The sequence below is a fragment of the Python bivittatus genome, unplaced genomic scaffold (genome assembly GCF_059951505.1).
Source record: "Python bivittatus isolate LINGU-HERP-01145 unplaced genomic scaffold, Pbiv_v1 ctg000070_np1212, whole genome shotgun sequence".
Taxonomy (NCBI): domain Eukaryota; kingdom Metazoa; phylum Chordata; class Lepidosauria; order Squamata; family Pythonidae; genus Python; species Python bivittatus.
In genome coordinates this window covers 1,199,312-1,223,754 of record NW_028277034.1, presented here as the reverse complement: position 1 = coordinate 1,223,754, position 24,443 = coordinate 1,199,312, and the positions used below count along the sequence as shown (strand labels likewise).

At 40.0% G+C, this 24,443-nt stretch overlaps 2 protein-coding genes across 9 annotated transcripts in view; one reads left to right on the top strand and one right to left on the bottom strand.

The window, feature by feature from the left end:
* SPATA18 (spermatogenesis associated 18) overlaps positions 1–2,474 on the bottom strand; it is a 36,166-nt gene extending 33,692 nt beyond the window's left edge. For 4 of the 7 annotated variants that reach the window (XR_015794011.1, XR_015794012.1, XM_088130722.1 and 1 more), the window contains exon 1: positions 1,854–2,472. Coding sequence is in view for 4 of the 7 variants with exons in the window: in XM_088130722.1 (XP_087986848.1) it covers positions 1,854–1,940 (87 nt within the window). In the remaining 3 variants the exon portion in view is untranslated. Of the gene's footprint in view, positions 1–1,853 lie in introns of all 7 variants that reach the window. The other 3 variants (XR_015794010.1, XM_088130715.1, XM_088130726.1) reach the window with 2 other exon arrangements.
* Positions 2,475–4,350: 1,876 nt separating this feature from the next.
* Positions 4,351–17,890, top strand: SGCB (sarcoglycan beta). 2 transcript variants are annotated; one of them, XM_015890177.3, is made up of 6 exons: positions 4,351–4,372; positions 6,254–6,463; positions 9,913–10,098; positions 10,547–10,738; positions 12,006–12,137; positions 15,274–17,890. In XM_015890177.3, the coding sequence occupies exons 2-6, from the start codon at positions 6,284–6,286 to the stop codon at positions 15,475–15,477; spliced, it is 894 nt and encodes a 297-aa protein (XP_015745663.1). In that variant the 5' UTR covers positions 4,351–4,372; positions 6,254–6,283; the 3' UTR covers positions 15,478–17,890. The 2 variants fall into 2 exon arrangements, with proteins under 2 accessions (XP_015745663.1, XP_087986817.1); XM_088130691.1 differs by lacking the exon at positions 4,351–4,372 and adding an exon at positions 4,628–4,775.
* Positions 17,891–24,443: the final 6,553 nt, after the last annotated feature.

Below are 24,443 nucleotides of genomic sequence, written 5' to 3'. Positions count from 1 at the left end.
CACACTCACAAAATGGGTGTCTTGTGAGACTTCCTCATTCACAAAATGACTAACTTTGTGGATTTCACAGGCTTTATTGCAAATAAATATGATGCAAAGTTTGTGCTTTTCTTCCCATTTATTTATTTTTGTAATTTTTAAAATAATCAAATGGGACAGGAAAACTGATGGGAATCAAGTGAAGTGTCACATAGTTAGATTCTGAGATCAACAATCTAATCAGGAATAATGTTTTGCATCCACAGAAACCCTCCCATGAAACTGGGAAAAATATATGATCTATACAGTCTACTGGAACATGGTTTCATGAGGTGGAATGTTAGGCTTCATTCAGACCTGACTGCAGCATCAGATGATGACCGGTATGTGTGAATAAGCCATGGCGGATCAAGTTCCAGAAAGAGAACTCTGTGGTATCACTACACAGTGCAATGATCTTCAGTTCAACCTGTCCATACATTGAGCTGTCAGACCTCAGATGAAATTGGGTAGGACCGAATGGATCCTTAATTTCCTATCACCTCCAGCTCATCTCAGTATATTTAAAGAAAATGTACAGAGAACTCACCTCAAAAAACAAACTGATACATCTCAAAACCATTCGTGTCCTAAAGATGCAAAATACAGTTCCAGAAGTCTGAAATGGCCCTGATATTCATCAATAAAATATTAAAATGCTACTAAGAGGAAAGAATGAGTATGTCCTAGTAGAGCAACACAGCTTGTAATGGGCTCTTACAATCATTCTCCGCTGTTGACCTGAGGACAAAGATTGCATCACACTGCAATGATCAAGACATGGATTATATTAAATTGTAATAGAAACTGCAGAGGTAGCTAAACCATTTGCTATTTACTTCCAATGGCAGACTCTATCCTCAGCCATGAATAGTTGTTATATCTCAGTTCAATCTGCCTCAGGAGACTGTTGCAGGAACAAAATGAGAACTGGCTGCCAAGTACTCTGTCTGAGCATCTTGCAGGAACAGCAGAATAAAAATCTAAGAACTAAAAAGATTTTACAGGATGTCATTCTAACCATGTGAAATGTAAATACTAAGGAGGAATAGCCTCCCAGCTATTCTATACTATAAACTATAGACTATAAACTAAGGATGTAAATGTAAATGTAAATGTAAAGACTGCTCCAAACTGAGCTAAGCTTCTGCCTCCTGGTGACTTCAGGGACGCTCCATGTAGTCTAGTTTTTAATAGTGCCAAAGTGATTTCCCCCTGGTATCATTGGGAGGTTTTTCAACTTTCCAGTCCAGCTAATAGCCCTGGTGTGTTTCCCTTGCCTAAATAGCCTTTTCCGATCAGCCAAGGTCGCCTAAGCGCTATCCGTGCCAAACTGGGGTGTGGGAGGAAGAAAAGAAACTTGAGTAATCAATAGTTACAAATAATCGCTGGTCTAAGATGTTGTCGGTATACCATTACGTCCTGTAACTGTGGCAACCACAACACTCCCTCTTGGCGCTGAAATCCAGCGTCCTTGGTTACTGTTTTCCCGGGAAATCGCTAGAGGTCTCCAAGATCCACTAAGCAGAGATCCATCTCCCGCCATACACTTGGATCTCAACCCCATTCGCAAATCAGATTATGGCAGGGCTTTTCTGTCCCTTAAGAAGAGGATTCGGGAGAACGTTCGTTCTTTGACAGCCGCGTTGGAAGCCCGTCACCCCGACATGCATTTCCCCCCTCACCTCCTCTTGCTTTTGCCGGAAGAGAAAATAATATTTCATCACATAAAAAAATCGGTAGAGGTTATTAGAACATCACCATATACATATACCAGCCACCCCATCGTCTCCAGATGCTCTCTCGGAAGACAATCAGGCGTTTTACACACTCACGTGATAGTCTTTATACCAACTTTCCAGCTTCTCCTGTAAAATCCTGCAGGTCTCGTTGTTGATCAGTCTTCTCAGGGTGTCGGCCATACCGCCCAGAGATGGCGACAGAAAGGGTGAATAGAGACTCTAGGCGATGAGGAGAGGTGCCTTCTCTTCCAACGTAGCAATGGGCATCGATCTCTCTTCTCCCCAGGGGTTTTGGTTTTCGCCACCCCGGAGGTCCCAGCGAGGAGATCGGCGAGGAGATGTCCTCAACTGCTGGTGGCCTCCAAATGGGCTTAGCCTGGGATTTGCCCTTGCAAGCCTCCTCTATGATTGGACCATTTTATACTCGGTGATTGTTAAACAAACTGACGTTTGCTGTGCTCGGATGTCAGGGACGCCACGGCTGCGCGGAAAGAGCCCAGTTCTTTGGTTGTAGCAACGCCGAAACCCCCACCTTCCTTTGCTCTGCCCTGCATTCCTCTTCTCTAAACTCAGGGACCCGGGAGGAGCGCTCCCCCTTTGCCCAAGGGCAAAGGAGATGGAGTCTAGTGGCCGCTTGAAAATAAAACGCGTTGGAAGATCTCCTTCCGAATCACTCGATCCCCCACATGGTCTTTCCTTTGGCTGCCAGCTTCCACCACCGATGACCAACCGATGCCTCGCCTTGGCGAGGTTTCCGGGGGGGGGGGGTTGTGAGGCGCACAGAACCACAAAGCGACCTTTATTACGCGCTGCCGCAGACAGATACTGTCGGGGGGAAAAGATAGGATCCCGTCAGGGGTTCGGGTAATGAACATAATATTGCAAAGGCCGCACTTCTGGGTCTCTCGCGGCGTGCGGCTGGAAGGATACGGAGGTGTTTCCTGCGTTCCAAAGGTACGGATAGGCGCTTCCGCGACGGGCAGCCGCGCGCGGACAACAGGGACGCGCGTAGGCGACCGCTCTCTCGCGCGCACTCTCTCAAGTCATTCTAATAACTTCAGGATTTCAGGCGCCTTTCCCAAAATAAGCATTAATTTTCAGACCACAAGATAAAATCTAAATGAACCCACTTCTTGTTCTGATTATTCTCCTCTACATCTTGAAGACATCTCTCTCTCTCTCTCTCTGCTTCAGTAACAAAGGAAAGTATCAGGGATGAATGGAAACAGTTATAAAAAGACTTTAGCTTAGAACAAAAGATTGCAATGCTCCAATTTTCAAAAAAGGGAAAAGAGAGGATCAGAGTAACTACACAATGGTGACCTTGACATCAATACCAAAACTCTGGAAGGCATTATTAAAAATTGGTTTGTGTGAGAGCACTTAAAGAATGCATTATCATTTTCTCCAAGATGGTATCAGTGTGATGCAGCTGCAACAAAACCAAATGCAGTTCTCCTCTGCAAAAACAGAATTATAGGATTAAATTCAAGAGAAGTCATCATTCCTCTCTGTCCTGTATTGGTTGGACTTTACTTAGATTATTGCCTCCAGTTTGGGGGATGGTATGTCAGGAAGCCATTGACAACCTAGAGCATGTCCAGAGTTCAGCAACCCCTTACAGCAAATAAGAGGTCTGGCAGGAAAAACAGATAAGGAACGATTGGAAGTGTTGGTTATGTTTAGTCTAGGCCAGTGTTTCTCAACCTTGACAACTTTAAGATGTGTGAACTTCAACTCCCAGCATTCTGGGTTAGGGTTAGGGTTAGAATTCTAGGGAGTGGAAGTCCTCACATCATAAAGTTGCCAAGGTTGAGAAACACTGGTCTAGAAAAAAGAGGATTGTGGGTGGATGAAGGATTGTCAGAAGACAGGATTAGAAATGTTGGTTTTAAATTACAAGGCTGTAGATTTCAGTTGGATATCAAGACAAATTTCCTATGGTAAGAACTGTTACCCATACAGCTGACAGCCTCTGGAGCAGTTGACTCTGGTGCACTAAAGATCTTTAAAAAACGGCTAGGAAGCCATCAGCTGGAGTAGTGTTCCTCAACCTTGTCAACTTTAAGATGTGTGGACTTCAACTCCCAGAATTCTCCAGCCAGCCATGCTGGCTGGGGAATTTTGGGAGTTGGAGTCTACCTGTCTTAAAGTTGACAAGGTTGAGAAACACTGGGTTGGATATGCTATAGTGGATTCCTGCACCAGCCAGAGGATTTATTTTATTTATGTATTTATTAAATTTATATGGCCACCCATCCCACTCAAAGTGACTGGCCGGCGTACAAAAAAGCCAAAATTAAAACATTCAATAAAATCAGTTAAACAAACATAGATAAAAACAAAATAAATAAAGCAAGGTCACCAGAAGGTTGGACTAGATTATCTCCAATTTCCCTTCTAATCCTTCCATTCTATGAATTTAAGAAACTTTTTGCACATCCTCTTATACACCAGGCTTCTCCATCTCGCTGCCTTCCAGACGCTTTGCACGATAACTCTCCCAAATCCCTGCGCCACACATTTGAGGAGAACCAGTCTTGGGGAAAGCTCTTAGCAAAGGACCTTAGCAAACTTCATGTCCTGGTGCAGCTGCGGGGAAGGCGCTAAAGGTAAAAAGGGGGCGAAATTCTAAAATTGTGAGGGGGATCTGGTGTCAGAATAGGGTATTTTCATTAAACGAAGGTAAATCTTTGCAGCTATCTTTTTGAGCTGCGTACCCAAGAATGATATAATTAAAAAAAAAATAGTTCTCCTGCTTCTCTCCGTCCCTTCAGCCAGCGCTCCTTTCCTTCATGGGGGTCTCTCGGAGACTCAGCTGCGGGTCTTGCCTCCCTTCGCTCTCCCCTCCCCACCGCCTGCCGCAGAAAGCGCGGGCCGGAGGAGGAGGAGGAGGACCCCGTGCCAGCTTTTCGGTGTGCGTCTCGCCGCCCAGCCTCCCTCCCCCTTCTGGGTAAGGAAGGAAAGCAGCGGAAGATGGCGGTTATTCCAGCGGCGGCGGCGGCTTCCGAGCAGGTCGGTAGCCAGGCAGAGGGAGCGATTCGGGAGCCGCCGAGGCTTAACTTCTCGCGGGAGGGAAGGAAGCGGCGGCTGCGCTTTCTTGCGCTTTGCAAATCCTGCGCGAAGGAGAGCCGCGGCGGGAGGGGAGAGGCCGTGGCAGGGGCTCCTGAAACGCCCTAGTCCCCCATTGGGATTAAAGGGCGGGTCTGAGCGCGCCCCGGGGTTCGCCGCAGCCGAGGAAGCTCGGCGAAGAAGGGCGGTGAGGGCGCTGGAAGCCACCCGAGGGTGTCCTAGCAGCGGGTCGGCGGCTAGAGGGAGGGCGCAGGGGCGGAGGAGCTCGCCCTGGCAGCGCCATTGGCCCTGGTAGCGAAGCGCCTCCTTTGGGGCATTCGTCGCCTCATCGCCCGTTACATTTGCGCTTTCTGAAGGAATCTTTAAAACACGTCTCCCACCCTCCCCCACCCCCCTCGCCTCCCGTCATGCGCTTGAGTGGATTTGCAAACTGGCTTGTTTGCCCCTTGCCGGAGAACCGCGCCCGGCGCGGCATTCGAGAACGGGATTCCTTCCCAAGGAAGGGTGCCCAGTCCTGGCTGAAGCAAAAATAGACCACTACAACTGCGAGCCTCTCGCCAGCGCCCGGAGGGTCCGGAGAAGGCTGTTGCTCCTGGACGCCCTGGAACAGGGAGCGTGTGTGTGGCGGAGATGATGCGCGTAAACGGGACGGTCTGGCCAGACCGACGCACGACGCAATAGCGGGGATCGGGAAGAGCGGAAGGGGCTGGCGATCTAGATTAATAACGCTCCCCTTTGAAGGCGTTGCTGCGGGCTGGAAAGATTGCCTTTTTCATACATAAAAAATAAAGGGAACACAGTAGTATTTACATTTGAACGTGAGATTGTTTTAGGATTTTATTTGAAGGACTGTGCGAGTTGGTGCGCCCGATGTTCATTCACTATAAATTACAGTATTGTCAAGTTTGCTTGTTTTCCACCGGGCCTTTTTTCCAAAAGTATAGCAGGCACTGTAACATACACCTTCACTGGGCCTCTTTCAAGCTAACCCTAAATCTAGAATTTCATGCTCTGTTTATTTGAATGATGGTGGGCATGGCTAGTAGCTAAAAGTTGGGCAAGTTGTTGGTCTAGCCAATTTATAGGCATGGCCTAAATATAAGGTCGATATTGGGGAGAAATGAGTTGATTCTTCTTGCTCTAAAGACATATAGAAGATTTCCCCATTTTGGGAGAAGAGGAAAAAAAATATATCCCAGCAGGAAAGTACTGTAATCATTGTTGAAGTATTTTTCAACTGTTACTGCATTTCTCCAGAATGTAATCATTTTATAAATAAGTAATGTATTCTGTGAAGTTGCTTTCTGATCCTTTTAAAATGCTTAAGTGTTAGGAAGCAATTCCTCCTATGGTCATCATATTATGGCAGAAATGAAACATCTAATGTGGTTCCAATATGGTACATTTGGTTGACATTTTAGCAAAGCTCGAATGGCCCTGTGAAGAAATCAATGCGCGAAAAGGCCGTGGAACGCAGAAATATTAACAAAGAGCACAACAGCAACTTCAAGGCTGGATACATACCGATCGATGAAGATCGTCTACACAAAACTGGTTTGCGAGGCAGAAAAGGCAATTTGGCTATTTGTGTGCTGGTCCTGCTTTTCATTTTGGCTGTTGTTAATTTAATTGTAAGTATAAGAGTCTATAAAATGCATCTGGTTAGAACTTAGAGCAGTAGGAGAGGCCCCATCTTTGCTTCCTGATCAAGGGACAAAATGACTCAACCTATCCATTCCATGCACTGAAAACAGCAGAGTGGAGGTTCCTGCAACTGCACGGGAGGCTGCAAACTGACTTAGGAAGTGTAGGGTGGTCTGAATAGTTTTAAAATATTAGAAGGGAGGGCATCCTACAAATCTCTGGGGGAGACTGTTCCAGATGGTTTGACTGCTGACCCCTCCCCAGATCTCTCACACAGGATGTATGAACTAGCAGGGTAGGTTCTGTTTGAAGCAGATGTTCCTGCAAGTACCTGGGTGCCAAGCCATGTGGGTTTTATAGGTCAAAACCAGCAGTTTGAATTGTCCCCAGAAGCTCCTTAGTAGCATATGCAATGCCCACAGATCTGGTGTAATGTATGATGGGGTAGCTGTTACTCACCAAGAGGTGGCCTGCCGCATTTTGCATCAACTGCAAAATACTGAGTGGTCTTCAGAGGCAGCCCCGTGTAGAATGCATTGAAGTAACTATACAGGAGGTAACAAAGATACAGTGGTACCTCTACTTACGAACTTAATCCGTTCCGTGACTCTGATCGCAAGTCGAGTTGGTCGCAAGTCGAAGTAAATTTTCCCATAAGGTTCAATGTAATTACCGTTAATCCGTTCCGGCGTCTGCGGACCACGCATCAGGGGCGGAAAAACGGCCGCTGAACACATGGAACGGGCGGAAAATGGCCGCGGACCACGTGGGACGGGCGGGAAATGGCTGCGGACCACGTGGAATGGACGGGAAAATGGCCGCGGACCACGTGGCACGGGCGGAAAATGGCCGCGGACCACGTGGCACGGGCGGAAAAATGGCTGCGGACCACGTGGAACAGGCAGAAAATGGCCGCGGATCCGGTTCGTAAGTCGAGGTGAGTTCGTAAGTAGAGATAAATTTTTGGGGCCGGAGCTGGTTGTATCTCGAAAAGTTCGTAAGTAGAGGTACCACTGTATAAGTCACTCACTGTTGTCAGGTCTTCTCAGAAAAGCCACAACTGGCCCACTAGCCATAGCTGACAAAAAGCCCTTTTAATTATCTAGCAGTGGTCATGAGTCTAGAAGGACCCCAGGTCATGATCTTGGGAGCACTATCCCATCCAGAGTTACTATTTGACCAGACTGAACCAGGTTTTTGGACAAACAGCAACATAGTTTTACTAGTATTCCATTTCAACTTAACCAGATAAAATATTGCCAAACTTTCTTGTGTTCAGGGAAGTGGGAGTACAAAACTTGCATGTATTTTGGGGGGGGTGCACGCACGTGCGCACCTTCGAATCAGTTTTTGACTCCTGGTGACTGCCTGGACTAGTCCCTGCAGTTTTCTTGGCAAGTTTTTTCAGAAGTAGTTTGCCATTGCCTCTTTCTTAGGATTAAGGGGAGTGACTGGCCCAAGTCATCCAGCTAGCTTTGTGCCTGAGGCGAGACTAGAACTCAGGGTCTCCCAGTTTCTAGTCTGGTACCTTAACTACAATAAACTGGCTCTATTTAGTTCTTAGAACATAAAATGGTTAAGACTGTCAGTATAATTCTAAAAGTTTTTAAAGTTCTACCTCCAGGTATGATTATTAGTGAAATTATTCTTGTTACTAATATGCAGGATTTTAACCAAACTTTATATAATTGGAACTATGCCTGTTTAGACAATAGTGTAAATTATAAATAAGGTGTGCCCTTTAGTTTCATTAAAAGTACAGGAGGTTGATTTCAATAATAATCTAATCAGCTAGAGGTACACTCAGTTACTAACACTTATTGGCCATAGCATATAGACTTGTCAGTCCTTCAAGGTAGACCAGACCAGGAAACCAATGCTATGTAGGTCAGTTTATTATAAAGCTATTGCAAGCCTGAATGCATTTCCTTCCTCCCTCCCTCCCTCCATCTTCATGTGAACTAGGGAGGAGCTTTCCTGAGATGTTTACTTACTTTTATCTGTTTCCTTGGTAGCAGCTCTTCCTCCTATTCTTTAAGGCCACTCCCTCTACCTTCTACAATACCTTATTAATTATCATTTTAATAATTGCTATTAATAATTATTGAGTCAAAACTGACTTGATGGCACATAATTAATTAATCACAATCAGTTACTCCCACTTATTGGCCATAGCATATAGACCTAGCCTGTGTCTCTAGTATGTGACATATAATTTATACTTTGATGAGGATTGTGCAGAAGCGTCGATTGCATGAATGAACATTTGGTTGTTGGACATTGTTCCTTGTAGATGAGACTGCTCTTGGGACTACAGAATTCTTGAGTTGAAAACAGCTTTTCATTTGTGCATTTTGATCTGTCAAATATTTGAAAACTGCATACATGTGGTTTGCAATCCCAGCTGCAACTAGAAAAGCAGGAGATATTTTGACTCTGATATCTTTTCCAAATGTGGTCCCTCCAAATATTTTGAGACTGCAGTTCCCACAATACTCAACCCATATAGGTGGGGGAATTCTGGGAGATGCGGTTCTAATACAGATCTGAATAGTATGTTGTGAAGGATGTTCTAGTGCAGTGTTTCTTAAACTATATTCCATAGAACCCTTCTGTGCTCTAAATAACTTGAAGGTCCCACTTGACTGCCAAGTTGTTCTTACATAGCACCCAAAACACAGCACTAAATCATTCTTCGATGTTTTAAGTGCTGTTTTACAAATTTCAGGCTATGTTTCAGTTTATACATCTACATGTAAGATTATTTGCAAAAATGAAATAGGAGCTCCAGATGTATAAGGCACATGCACAGTGAGATGCTGGCAAAAAGAATATGTCAAATTAAATCAAATATTAAGAACAACCATCACAATGTTAACTTCATAAAATCCAGTGCTCTTAATTCACAGTTGTTTGTCAGTTTGTGTGATCAAGCAGGATTCACACAGATTTTTCTCCTACCTATTTTTGCTGGCTATCAAGAGACAGGATATTGTGTGGCCTTATAGGGAAAAATATTTTTTTATCAAGCACTCCCTGACCTAAGACCAAGTATTTAAAAGGTTAAATATTATGCCAGTTTCAAGACTAACAAATCACATCCGGATAGGTAATCCAGAATTTCATCCAGAACTTTTACATCCCATTAAGATTTATAACCAAAATATTGAATATAAGGGGAGAAAAATCATGTTTTAAATATTTCTTTTATTTTTCATTTTTTAAAAGAAAGAATCATAGTCATTCCTCATATATTGTTTGGGAATTTCATGGTCTTGAAAAGTTTAAGAATACTGCTGTAGGAAGCTGCCTTTCATGGACAGCATTCATGCTTGGCATGCTGCAAATATTTCTCAGTTTTTGTTAATATTAATTTGTTTTCTAAGTGGCATTAGTCCTTCAGAACTGTGCAAAAAATATTAGTTTACTTTTTTAGATCACATTCATAATTTGGGCTGTGATTCGTATTGGACCCAATGGCTGTGATAGCATGGAATTTCATGATAGTGGATTACTGCGATTTAAACAAGATTCTGATATGGGAATTATACATCCATTGTATAAGAGCACAGTGGGAGGTCGGCGAAATGAAGATTTGATGATCGTTGGAGAAAATCAGCCAGTAAGTATATATCTCCTTGCATGTTACATTGAGGTCTGAGGTCTGGCTCAATATTATCTTGCTGAATGCTGGAATCTAACCAAGAGGTGAATCTTAATAATGGTACTTGTTGGATACCCTCCTGAGAGACCCTTGTGCTGACACTATATACTTCTGGGGGTCAAAAATCTGGGGTTTTGTTATGGGTCACTTGTTTGCTTTGCTGGTTAGTGAAATTGTTTTGATTGTGGACTTTTAATTCTATGATGCTGGATATTGCAATTTTCTCAATTACAGTTTTTCTGTTTTTATTGTTTTGTTTACTGCAATTTGTTGGAAGCTGTCTTGCATTTATACATTTTGAAAATAAATTGATAAGCTGCTTGTTGAGATGATAAAGCACTACCAATTAATAATTTAAACATAATAAATTGTTATTAAATTCAGGGCCCTTTTTCTGTTTCTAAAGATTATATTTCAGCAGGGGGAAACAAAACTTAGTGTGGAGAAAAATAAAACTTCAATTACCAGTGATATTGGAATGGAATTTGTTGACCCACGGACTCAAAACACTTTGTTTAGCACTGACTATAATACCCATGAGTTTCATTTGCCAAGTGGAGTAAAAATTTTGAATGTCCAAAAAGCATCTACAGAAAGGGTATGGATTACCTTTTGTTTATTTCTAACTGTAAATTGTATAATATGTGAGGTTTTTTAAAAATAATAACACATAAAATTCATAATTTTATTTATATTTTGATTGAAAGTCATATAAATTTGCAAAAGGAGGGGCTCATGTTCTGCACACAGAGTAAGCAAGCTAACAATAACTCTGCCAGGATGTACCTAGTTAACCATAAAGATAGTTAACACAGAGAGCTTGGAATGATGGTAGAATTTTATTCAGTGGTACATTTAAACCACAGGTTATATCTCTGAATCTTAGCAACAGGTTACTACGACTATAAACCATTCTACAACTACTTTTACTTGCTATTTATTTTATTAATTGTTATTTATTTGTCAAATGTAGATGGCTGCCCAAATTCATAAAGACTCTGGGCGGTCTGCAACCATTAAAAACAGTAAGAAAAAATAGAGCAACAAAAATGATGCACTTCCGAAAGACGAAACATTTAAAGTAACCCAAAGAAAACCCATTGTAACAGACTCGCCATCCACCCTAACCCAAGTCTTGGAAAAAGCCAGGTTTTCATAGACTTTTAAACACAGTCAGGGTAGGTGCCATTCAGATCTCAGGCTGTGTGTTGCTTTTCCAAACGGCAGCTACTGTGACGGTACTGAGATAAAACCCAATTACAACCATATCACTTAAATAGAAATTATATAGAATTCGGTGAGTGCTGCTCTGTAGTGTTTAGATAAAGCTACTAAGTCTGGGTAACAAGAATCCAAACAACCAAGAAAGACAACAGAGAGATACAGAAAACTAGAACTTTAAAATTGTGATGGAAAGCATGAATGGGGAGGATTCTGGAATGGAGCTTCAAGGTTGCCAGGAGGGGGAAGAGAGGTTCCAGGGGAAGCACCTCCTCAGCTCCCAGCCAGAGTGTGGGAAAGTCAAGAGGATGAGACTGGGCCCTCCGTAGGGCATCATGGTTATAGCTGCTGTTGTTGTTGGGGATTAGAATTAGTCTGGAGAGATTCTGTCTATTAGGTGCATGCTAATAAAGGAGCTAACTGTTCTGGACTGTCTCATTGTTGTTCTTGGTTTGAATCTGACAAAAATCCAGATATGAAAGCATTTTTAAGTCCAGATCTGGTAACTCTAAACAATATTTATGTGTTATAATCAAACTGCAAATGGTGAGTGAACAAGGCACCTTTTGATTAAGATGTTTTGATTTTTATAAATTGATATTAGTTTAGTAAATGCATTGTACAGCTATGCTCTTTCTTCTTAGATTACAAGCAATGCCACTAGTGATCTGAATATAAAGGTTGATGGACATGCTATTGTCCGTGGAAATGAAGGAGTCTTTATTATGGGCAAAACTATTAAGTTTTACATGGGACGCAACTTGGAACTGAAAGCAGTAAGTAATTCCAGGATTTTTGGTTATTTTATAATGTAGTCACTTGATTAAAGCAATGTCAGTCAGTCAGATAATAGCTCGGTTTAGTCATTTATGAAATTAAGCTTGTGTGTGTGTGTGTGTGTGTGTGAAAACGCTATTTCTTTTTGTGTTTCAGTTACCCTTAAAAACTCTTCTGTGTATAAATACATTCTAGTTCATATGCTGTTGAATTCCTGAATAAGTTATATGCACGCATAGACTTGTAACTATTTTGAAGCAAATACAGGATATTCGTATGTTAAAACTAAAACAAATAGCTTCTTTGCATAAGAATAAGAAGAATAAGAATAAGACAGTGTCCTGTTTTGAGTGTGCAAATGGAAGCAACTATCCAATTCCATTAAGAGAAAACTTTTTTGATCAAAACATTTTTGTTACCTCAAAAATACAGCCAACCAGTTGTAGTTCCTCCATTAATTATTGCCCTCCTGCTAAGGAACTTAAAGTTGGAAACAAGTTCAGTTCGGTAGTAGCAATAATGAGTGAGTTCAGCCCTGCCTCAAGAGAAATATGTCATGGGCTTAAGCATAGAGCATTTTCCAATATGTCATCCTTTGATGTATCATAACTACAACTTTCAGAATTCCCAGCTAGCAAATGGTGCATTGACCCCATTTTTCCAAAGTACGTGGGAGCTTAGTACTAGCAATGTTCAAAATATCTTGAACTGAATGTTTCTGAATTCCTGAAATACCCTGAAACACCCTGTTTTGAGTGGCAAACAAGGTATTCCTAACATTTTGAAAATGTTTTGAGCTTTTCAAAAAACCTCCACAAATGCTGAAAGTTATCAGTTGCACATTCCTGTTTCACATTCAAAACAGGGTACTAACACACAAAATGAGATGTTTCACATCTGAAATGGTTTCATTCAAAACTTGTGCTCACTCCTGCTTAAAGCAATGATCAGAATATATTTTTAAAGCTGAACAAAAACTAAAAAATACACCCCATAATGTCTCTGTTTGCAGTAGAAAAACTTCATGTTCTATGGCCAAATAGTATATTTTCCCCTCAGCTCTGCATTTTTAGTATGAAGAGAAATTCATCCAGGCATGTTACCATAACCTTACATTACCCATGTACAGAGACTATGAAAAATAATAGACAAGTTTTACATTTCTGTGCTTTAACATAGACAATATTGTTAAAGTTCAGTGAAGATTATTTTAAAGCATAAAGCACAGTTCCACTGCAGTCAAACAAGGAATCTCTATTGTATATAGCTGTAAGTGAGCTCAATACATGGAGTACAATGCAAATAACTATAAGATGGCAGGGAGAGAAGGAAGGTGTGTAAAATAATGTATCATGATTTTGAAGGGCATTGTTTTGATACACAATTTTACACTCTCTCATAATGTGTGGGCATGCATGTGATAGTGCACTCTATCTTATTTACAAAGGATTAACTTGCTTTGTAAAGAGCACAGCATTTCTTTCCCCCACCTTATCTCTTTGTTGAATGCCTGATTGCCTTCTAAGAGAGCACAGCATTCCCCCACCCCATTTCCTTTAGAAGCAATTAGCCAGATGCCTGACTGAACAAGTAAGCTATAAATTAGATTCGTACCAGGCAGGCAGAGACACCAAATTCCAAAGAAGTTAGGTATTTCCTTGATAACCAGAAGAAAAAGTTAAACTTAGATTCACCTCTTTAGGCCCACCTTTACTTTTCCCTGGGTCATCCCAAAATTCCCTTGTATGGATATAAGGGGATATACTATCTGAAATATCTGAATATGCCTATAAAATCTTTGTTGCTTGCTTTGCAAGGTGTGGTTCTGGGCAACACTCCTGCCACGGTGTTGGCTTGGGCCATCCAGAAGGTTTCCTTGGCCAATAAAATCTGTTAATTAAAAGCCTCATCTCAAGTCTTCTTATTTGGCTTTATTGAAACTTGGGAAATAAAAGATGCCATACAATTTCATAGAATCATAACACTGGAATGACCCATTTAGACCATGAAATCCAACCCTCTTTAATTTTCAGGAATCCAAATTAAAGCACCCAGATGGGTGTCACTTGAACATTTCCAGTAAAGAAAGGAGGGTTGGAGACATGTTTGTTTATGTATTTAGTTATAACTCATCTTTCTGTCCTGGTGAGTAGAAAATAGAGAACTGGACACAATGAAAGCAAGCTGCATTAAAACATCTGTTTTGAAAAGGATGGATGTATTAATCTATTCTCTTTATTTTGCTTGTGTTCACTGGTAAACCATTCCATCTTATTTTCACATTAATCTGCACAAAAATAATGGCAATTTACATTTTATAGTACTGCTTCCTACTTAAAAATTCAGATGTGGTTTACATTATTTATATAAAATATTCAAAATATTGTCTCTCAAATAGGTATGGTAAGTAGTATTTTCATACTATTTTAAACTGAGAATAGCCTTAGAATATTCAAAAAGCATGAAGACTAATGGATAATTAAGTTCTCTTCTGCACATTAATCTAGGAAATCCAGAGCAGGTCAGTTAGTATCAGAATATATTATATATATATTCTGCTGTACCCTCCAGTCTTTGGAATATCTTGCCCCTGGAGGTGAGATTGGCCCCCTCACTCCTGGCCGTCCAGAGGGATTTGAAGACCTGGCTCTGCCATCTGGCCTGGGGTGGGACATCATGTGTGGGTTTGGCTAGCCCCTTAGAGCCCTGGCATTTGCTGCTCCGAACCATCGGCCTCCTGGACTCTTTCTTTTTTTAGTAATTGTTTTATATAGCTTTTAGGTTTTATGTAATTGTATTTTAATTTATTGTTTTAATGAGTTGTAAGCCACCCAGAGTCCCCCATTAGGGGGAGATGGGCAGGGATAAATTTAATAAATAAATATTATGCATACATTCTGCAAACACCCAACTCTATAAACATAGTCCAGTGATAAGATCTTATGCTCTGTCCCTGCCATTGCTGTTTAATGAGTACTAAGGGATATTATGTAGTTAGTTAGGAAAGTGTTTCTACCCTTAGAGTAGGACTGGATGAAATCTTCCATTGATGCAAAATAAGAAAGCTTCATATGATCTGAAGTATGGGTTATGGAGACAGATATGTTTACTGATTTTGACATCTTCCTTTCCTAGGACAACTCCATTATCCTAAATGGAAGTGTGATGATCAGTGTATCCCGGCTGCCAAATTCTTCTCACAAGGAACAATTTAACAATGGTGACTGGGAACGATACAAACTTTGCATGTGTTCTGATGGGACGTTATTCCGTGTACCAGTTAAGAGTCGTAATATGGGTTGTCAAACCTCCATCAACCCATGTGGTAATACATATTAAAGGCAAAGCTGGGTACTATGGAAAGAAAAGACACTATATTTAAGTTCAAGCCACTGCATGTGCCAAGATGTTTTGAGTTATTTGTAGAAATATTAAGCGAAGCAGTTCTTATGCAGAGAACTCTACATGTAGCACTGTTGACTATGCCAATCATGTTTAAGGTATGTTCCTTACTGTGTAGAACTGCATTTCAGTAAAGCAGTTAAACAGAAAGATTGCTCCAAAAGTGCTTCAGGATACTGTTGAACTGAAACTACTAAATAAGCCTGTGTATACTTCGAAATAATTTGGAAGAATTGCTTTGGACTTTGCCAACAGCCCCTGGAACTGTTGCCAAAGGCCTGCTGTAACATTAATACATAACTCAGTTTTGCTTCTGGTACTTTTACCTTTGCAAACATACGCATTTCTCAGATGTTATATGTAGAGCTTTATTTGGCCATAATTTCACTACATTCAGGCAGCTGTTTTCTGAAGTTTATAGGCATTGAATTCCATGTTCTAATATTGGCTGGGGAATTCAAGTTGAAGCTCAAAGATCTTAAAGTTACCAAGGTTGAGAAACACTGCTCCAGTACATGTTGGAGTATGTAGACTTAATGAGCGGGGGGAGAGTAGTCATTACAATTATAGAAACTCAGAGCTGGTGTCTATGCTCAAGCAGCTACAGGTTGTGGGCCTATTTATTCCCTTTTCCTGCCAAGTTGAAAAATCACGTTTTTTCTGAGTGGTACTGCTTTGAATAATTTGGGTTCGGCAAAGCTCATAAGAGGATTATTAGCCTATGCTTCTGCCCAAATACTGTTGGTTCATTTTGGAAAATATCCCAAACAAAATTGAAAATGTTTAAAAGAATTATTTTGGTGTGTCAATTTATTAGATATGGTATTTCTAAATGCTTCAGGTACAGGTCCCATGAAAACTGAATAAAATTAAAAACAAAAACAATATTAATTAGGTCTGCCTTGTCAAAGAGCATGAATTACATTGGTTTACTGCAAATATAATTCTGCTTCATTGCTAGTCAAGGTTGGGCCGTTTGAAGGTATTTCCGTGCTTAACGTTGTGTCGTCCTCCACTCAGTCTTTCCATCCCCACCTTCAGTTTTGAAAACAAATATTGTCAATTGAGTGCACTAATGAGAACGCTAGCCACAATTCACAGCAAAGCATCTTCTGCAGCTTTGACTGTATGCAAATAGGCAAACTGCTTGACATTATCTGATTAGAGCTGATGTAGTTGTAATTTTGCTTCAGAAGCACAGAATGCCTCTGCAGAAGTAGAGGGAGAAGGCATGGCTCAGTAGGTGAACAATTGGGCTGCATCAAGGCACTGATCTTTCTGAGGGGTGTGGAATATTTAAAACTGTCTAGACTAAAGGTACTGTTGCCTTAAATACAGGACATCTTAACAAGCAGTAAACTTCAAGCATTTATATTTATATATACATTTCTGTAGGAGTCAGACCTCTGTTTGCTTATATCAGGTTGTACAAGTGGTAGGAAAAAACTCTGGTTTTGATATTTTTGTTAAATGTAAAAGATTCCCTTTCCCAATTCATTTCTATACAGAGGATACACCGAAAGTTGTTAGTAAGTGAATGCTTAGATCTTGGTGCTTTTGTTGAAATATTTGAAGAAATGGGTCAGTTGGAACTGGTTATATCGACATGGAGATCAGATTTTGTCTTTGCTGTCAGAATTGCCAGTGCTTGAATAAATATTTGAAGTAAGACGTTGTTAAGGGCCACTCCATTCAGGAGATTGTGCTCTGCTTGCATAAGGGGAGAGAGGTGATAAATTGAAACGTGATGCAACAAAATGATGCAGCTAGATAATTTGGAGTTTTAACAGTTCACAGAGAATATTCAATTTATAGCCTCATATATCTTGTGGGGTGGGATTAGTCAGTCTTGTGAGCAAAGATCTGCCCAATTCTCAGCTCTGTGGCCGTTATGGGCCAGGCTTGCTCTGGATTGAAATCACTTGCTAACATGGGCAAATAATTTTATTGGACACCATTTCTGTTATGTTCTGCCCTTGTGGTTTTACTTAAGCCTAATTTTAATTGTAAGCCACCCTGCCGGGCTCCTCTAGAAGAGCAGTATCGAAATTGTACTAGTGTTGTTGATGCTGTTATTGTTGTTATTTTGAAATGTGGCTGTTTCTTTTGACTTATTTCACAGGGTTAATTTTAATTGGAATACTGTTGATCAGTGAGCATGTTCTTGCATGCCATGTAGGGAAGAGATAAAAGCCTACATTCCAGTGATGTACAAGCACTTGAATTAATGTTCAGTCCTCCTCAGTCAGCAGTCCTCATCCATGCCCTAAACGCCACATGCTGTTTATGTATTTCATGATGTTACAGAAACTGGTATGAGAACTGCTAAAAATAAAAAATCCTCACAAAATCAGTGTAACATTAGAGGTGATTCTGTTCTGTTCTGTTCTATGCTTTGCAATTGTTTTTATCTGTGGAAGAATTTAAAGGCATTTCAGAGGCTAAAAGTTGATAATATTAAAAGAAGAAACCCTCTAAACTTGGAAACCTAGGGATGTTTAAAACTACCGAAAGAGTGTTAAGATAGCGGTTGCAAGAAGAGTTAAGTGCAAGTTTATTGTTCCATGACTAATTCATTTCATAACACATTAAAAAATGCATTTTGTTATGGGTTGTATACGCTTTAATGCAGTCTTTCTCAACCTTGGCAATGATGGCTGTGGGATTCTGGGAGTTGAAGTCCAGACATCTTAAAGTTGCCAAAGTTGAGAAACACTGCTTTAATGTCACAATGAAATAGGGAGTTTACCACAAAGAGGTAATGGTATCTGCCACTAGGCTTTGGCAACTGCTTTGACAGATACTAATATTTGATATTGGGCATCTTAACTGTTTTATATTTAATTGCTCATAATTATATGTTAACATATTATGTATGTAGATAACAATGATTTTCTTACAAGGGTGTTTTAAGGTTCAGGTATGAGTATATGAAGTGCCTGGAATACTTAGCTCAGCAGTACAGGCTTAATTCACAGGATATGTGTATTAAACATGTGTATTAAGGTTTGGATTTGATTAGAATAATACATCTTTTTGATTTCTTGTTATACTGTAAGCATTGGCAGGCCATATGAAAGAAAAAAGAATTGCAGTAAGAATTGCAAGAGAACTTTTAGGTCCTAGATATTCACAAAGGAAGAATGAAGTGACTGGCTTGCTCTGCCATAGTTTCTAGTGTCTAACACAGGATTCATAGGCACAATCGGCTGAGCTCCTTAGCAAATCAGTGTGCAATAAAAAGCCCATATATATATATTTAAAATGTTCTTAGTAGGGTATAAATACTGTTGTGAAGAGTTTGATGAACTTGATAATAGAACTGAGCAATGATTCAGAATGACAGAAGTGTAAACACAGCACCTGAGGCTCATTAAAGCAGTCTTGTCTGTTTCCAGGTGTAAGTGACTGCAGAAGTCTCTCCCAAAGCTTCCCCACTGCAGCTGAGTGAACTGGGAAAGAGATACAGCTGTTTTCACACTCCTGAGTTCTATAAATTCTGAAGTACCTCTTCTGCATTGAATCTGAAGTACTGTACAGCCTTAAATTATAAATCCTTCCTCATGCTTTTGGGGGAAGATGTGGGGCTAGCATTAATAGGATCAGCTTTTTTGTAGTGAAATATTGGAATTCAAACTTAGGTTGTGGTAGTTACTGTTACAACTGAATGGGTGGCAGAATTACTGTTCATTTTAAATCTCATTCATGGAGCATGTTATAGAGTAATATCTTTGTTATTTTGTAGCACTGTACCAACAGATTAAAATGACAATATTCCAGGTAACTTAAAGCTTCTGATCTTGTTATTTGAATCATCCATAGACACACAATAGGTAACACAACAAAATTGAATAATCAGCATTTACCAATTTATTTTTCCACTGTGGTGCTGTTCTTATTTGACGTTTGCTACTAATAAGTTATATAAAATGGAATATTTAACTGGTGTTTAACTGTGCTATATTGTGTATGTTTTAAAGCGGGATTTTTAAAGACTGCATTTATGCCTTAGATTTCATCATATTACTATGAAGCAGGTTGGATTTCCCAGTGCCAAAGGAAGTTCTATGTATTTGTAAAACTTCCCTTTTAAATAAAGAATATAAATTAATCTGTTTTAATTCTTTTTTAAAACTCAGAATCATACCGAGTTGTGGCATGTGTGTAGCTCTAAAACCACTCTCTCTTTCAGCTGCCCCGTATCCTGTGTAGGAACACTGGTCTCAGTTATATAGCTGCTGAAATATTACTGAGCACGTGTCAGAAGCACTGGGAATATGAAGTGGACCTATACAGCTTGTGATCTACAAATTAGAATAGCATCCTATGGCTACTTTGGGAGTGACTAATTCCTGATCTCTCCCTGGGCAAAATAGGGTAGCAGAGACAGCTGTAGGTACAACTTATATATCTCTAAGGCGGTGTTTTTCGAAGTTGGCAACTTTAAGATAGGTGGACTTCAACTCCTAGCACTGGCTGGGGAATTCTGGGAGTTGAAGTTCATACATCTTAAAGTTGCCAACTTCAAAAAACACTGCTCTAGAATTTTTATTTTTTTTATGCATGTTATTGAGACTGAATCAAGTTTTTATTAGCAAGATAATGGATTTACACACAACTGCACTGTACCAAATTCCCAGAAGGAGGAACAACTGCAGTCAGCGAAAGCACACTTCAGATTTGCACTAAGACAAAAAGCAGATGTAGACTGCTTGCTTATGTCACAACAGGATGTTAAAAAAAAAAGTTAGTTTTTGGTGTGTCTCCCAGAAAGTCAATGTAAATCAGTAAAGTAACTTTATGCATTTGCACAAGCATATGAAAAGGACAGTGTCTAAGGCTGTCAAGAAGTACAGTGATACCTCGGGTTACGAACGCCTCTGTTAACGAATTTTTCGGGTTACGACCAGCTCTGGCCCCAGAAATTTACCTCGGGTTGCGAACCATCTCGGGTTACAAACCGGATCCGCGGCCATTTTCCCTGCTGCCACGCGGTCGCGGCTTCCTGTGGGCGAGATCGCGGTAGCAAGAAGACGTTCGGTGAGGCTTGTGGTGTGTTTTGTGACGTTTTGGAAGGTTTTTGGTGTGCTTGTCAGCATGGCAATTTCATTTCCGGAGGGTTATGCAGCGCAGGAAAAAACAACTGACTTTAGACAGGTTTTTCCCCGGAACTGAGCCTGCAGCTAAGAGGCAAAAAAGAGAGGAAACCCCTGAAGGAGATCTCCCCGATGTCCTTTTGGAGGAGGACTCTCCCTCCAAACAATAACTGCCTCCCCACCCCATTCTCCCTCTTCATACTGTGCTGTACTGTACTTTTTTTCATGTTTTTGTGGTTTAAAAATAAAATGCATGTTTCAGAACTGTTTAACCGTATTTACATTGAACCTTATGGGGGAAATTTGCCTCGGGTTGCGACCAAATTCAGAGGGCAGATTAATCGTATTTACATTGAACCTTATGGGGAAATTTGCCTCGGGGTGCGACCAAATTCGGAGGGCGGAATGGATTAACCGTATTTACACTGAACCTTATGGGGAAATTTGCCTCGGGTTGCGACCAATTCGAGATGCGATCAGAGTCACGGAGCGGATTAAGTTGGTAACCCGAGGTACCACTGTATTTAACACTTGCAATTTACTCAGGCACAAACCAAATCTATTATCAATTACCAAGTATGTAAGTATTGTTAGAATTTCTCTTCTCCCCATCATGAATTTAACAAAATTGTACTATATGATGGTTTCTCTTAAAGTGGTAGGGGGGAAAAAGCTGCCAATGGAAAGTAGGAAGAAATTTAACTACAGGCACAGAATTATGTAAGACCATGAAGCGTTTATGTAGTAAATGTATCTGCTAACTTTCAGCATGAGAGACTGATATGAATTGTTTAAAAAGGAAAGCAGGAAACTATTCACATTTACTTAAATGCTTTATGTAAATTTATACTATAGTAAATTATGGAACACTTTCACAATTTTGTTTCCCACATTTACACAAAAGCAAAGAACATCTGGTTTGTACAAACCAAAAATGTTTCAGATGAAGCTTACATTATCAATATTCAATTTGAATTTATCTGACCCCAACCACACCCCAAAAAGAAAATGGTATAAATAATAATAGGCATTAGAATTGCTAATACCATTTTTGATTCTGAAAGTTAAGAGCATAAAAGACTCATCAGTCTTTGGTACTGGACAATATAGAGGGTCTGTTTTTCATGGGCCATTTGCCCATTCGTGTATGTTTATTTACTTGGTCATTTAAAAAGAATTTTACATTAGAATAATGCACACACATCTTGCTAGCATTTCTGTAGAAAAGACATTTTCAGCATTAACCAATTCAGTGAATGGCCTTCCTTCCTTTAACCAAAACAAAAAATCAAGCATACTATTTTAAAAATGCCAAAAATTCAAAATGTGTGAAAAATGAACAGCTTTAAATTATTTACCCAGATAGCATTACATAAGAAAAAAGTTTTCCACAAAACACTATTTTCCCCAATAGTGACAAGGATCAGTGCCATTCTGAACAAGTCTGGTTAAATAGGTAGGTCAGAATTTCAAAAACCCAAAATACAATTCTAAGCCATATACCAACTGGAACTTTTTTCCATTTCACCTTTGTATATCACAAAAGTAATTAGAATAGTCTCCTTAATAATTGTGTTTTAGATGAGCCTGCTTTTACAGCCAAGGCCAATACTCTTTTCTATGTGATTATTGAGAACAAAACATAAGAAAGTCTCTTGATCAACTACAGAACATTTTGCATTTGCAAACCCCACCAGAATAGAAGCCATAAAGTGGAAGAGGCTTGCCATGGACAAAGGAAAATAGACAGCAGCCTATTACTTCTGCACCAGTGGAATGATTTGGCCATGTACCTTGAGTCCTGGCACATGTTTAACAGTGATTTCTGAAGCCGGAATCCATCTATAACCCAATTTCTGCTTCAGTTTTAAATGGAAGACAATACAATTTTGAAGTGTGTCCTCTCTTGCTCTCCACAACTTGATCAGGTGCTTTTTGCTTTGTATACTAATATTCACATGTAAATAGAAAAAGTGAGAATCAGTCCCAAGAATTAACTAGTCACAATTCTGTTAACCTTATAATTCTCTTTAAAGAAACTAGATCTCATTACGTTCTTTGGCTGTTATCTTTGTTGCTGAAAGCCCTTTTAGGTCTCAACAAAAGTAGCCTGTAATAAATGCAGCATTTATTTGTATCCTCCCACTTGGGCAGTTCATCAGGTTTTGACTATAACTAAATAATAATTAGTTGACTTATAACTAAATAATAATAATAATCAGAAGCAGAAAAAAACAAAAGAAACAGTAGATCATATACTCAGCTCCTGCGAGAAGATCGCACAAACTATAAACGACCTAACATAGTTGCCAAGATGATTCACTGGAACATCTGTAAAAACTATCATGTGCCAGTAATGAAAAATTGGTGTGAACATATAGTTGAAAAAGTAGTCGAAAATGAGCAGGTTAAAATATTGCTGGATTTCTGAATACAAACAAATAAAGTCTTGGTGCATAATACACCAGATTTAACTGTGGTTAGAAAGAAGAAAGCATGGATAACTGATGTGGCAATACCAGGAGACAGTAGAATAGAAGACCAAGAACTGGAGAAGATCACAAAGTATCAAGATCTGAAAATCGAAGTTGAAAGATTATGGCATAAACTGGCTGTGGTGCTCCAATGGTTATCGGCACACTGGGTGCCATACCAAAAAGCCTTGAAAATCTGTGCATTGACAAAATTTCCATCTGTCAATTATAAAAGGCCACACTGTTTGGATTCACACATATACTAGGCCGATACATTACGACATCCTAGGTTCTTGGGAAAAACTCAATGTGAATGAAGGCCAACACCAGCTAAAGAACTGGCAGCTGTGATTTCACGTTGATGTGTATATAATAATAATAATGTAGGTCAGGGGATATTGGAGGGAGCCTAGATGGCTCATGGTGTTCCCTTCAGCTAATCAGCAGAGATTAGCTGAAGGGAACTGCACAGCCAACTTCAAACTGTACTTTGGCAAACATGGGCAACAGAAGTGATACCCTGTGAAAGGTCCCTGTTGCACTGCATCCACTTGGCCTTTCTAGTCTTATTACTTGGGCAAAAGCTTGTATAACCCTGCCCCATTCAATCCCTGCTCCCAAGCTTCTGAAGGTCATGAAGTCATCAAAAAGGAAGAAACACTCAGTGCCCACACCTCCTGTTCTGGGCAGAATCACATTTGCGCATGGACCTCTTTGGATCCCAGTCCTTTATTTTTCTTATTTTGTTCATTTGTTTAGAAGTATCCAGTCCTAAAGAGGCTATATGTGTTTAGGCTATATATGTTTTTCCAAATACATGCTTTAAAAATAAAAATAAGTGGTTTGTACCAATTTGTTATTTATGCTTAACTTAGATTCCTAAATTCTGAATGTTCATGTAGCTTTAACTTTCTGTAAAGGAAAAGGCAAGCTAATATTTTTTTGCAAATTCCACAATGAACTCTTGGTTGATTCAACAAAGACCAATGGATTTTTGAATGCATTTTCAACATGTCTATAACCCCCTTAGCAAATCTTTATAGAAATGTATATTGAATTCTGTAATGAAGACAGATGAAAAAGGTGACATCCAAGTTATCTCATTCATCTGCTTCTTTGAACTTTCCAGTCCAAACAGATAAAATGATCCCAAATAAATAGTAATGTTGCTGATTAGAGTAGATGTTGTTCCTAACTGGCATTTTGCCAAGAAATTTAATCCCTGGAATAAATACAGCCATGCTGAGTTTTCAGGCTAAGATTTGATTCCAGTCTCTGAAACACATTCATACATTTGGGCTGAGTTTTGAAACAGACTTCATTCTGTCTTAAT

Excerpts from the sequence above, each read along its gene's own strand:
- SGCB (XM_088130691.1), top strand. The coding sequence starts at position 4,737 with ATGGCGGTTATTCCAGCGGCGGCGGCGGCTTCCGAGCAG. Across the intron at positions 4,776-6,253 it reads CGGCGGCGGCTTCCGAGCAG|CAAAGCTCGAATGGCCCTGT; the intron begins GTCGGTAGCCAG and ends TTGACATTTTAG. Across the intron at positions 10,099-10,546 it reads TCGTTGGAGAAAATCAGCCA|ATTATATTTCAGCAGGGGGA; the intron begins GTAAGTATATAT and ends CTGTTTCTAAAG.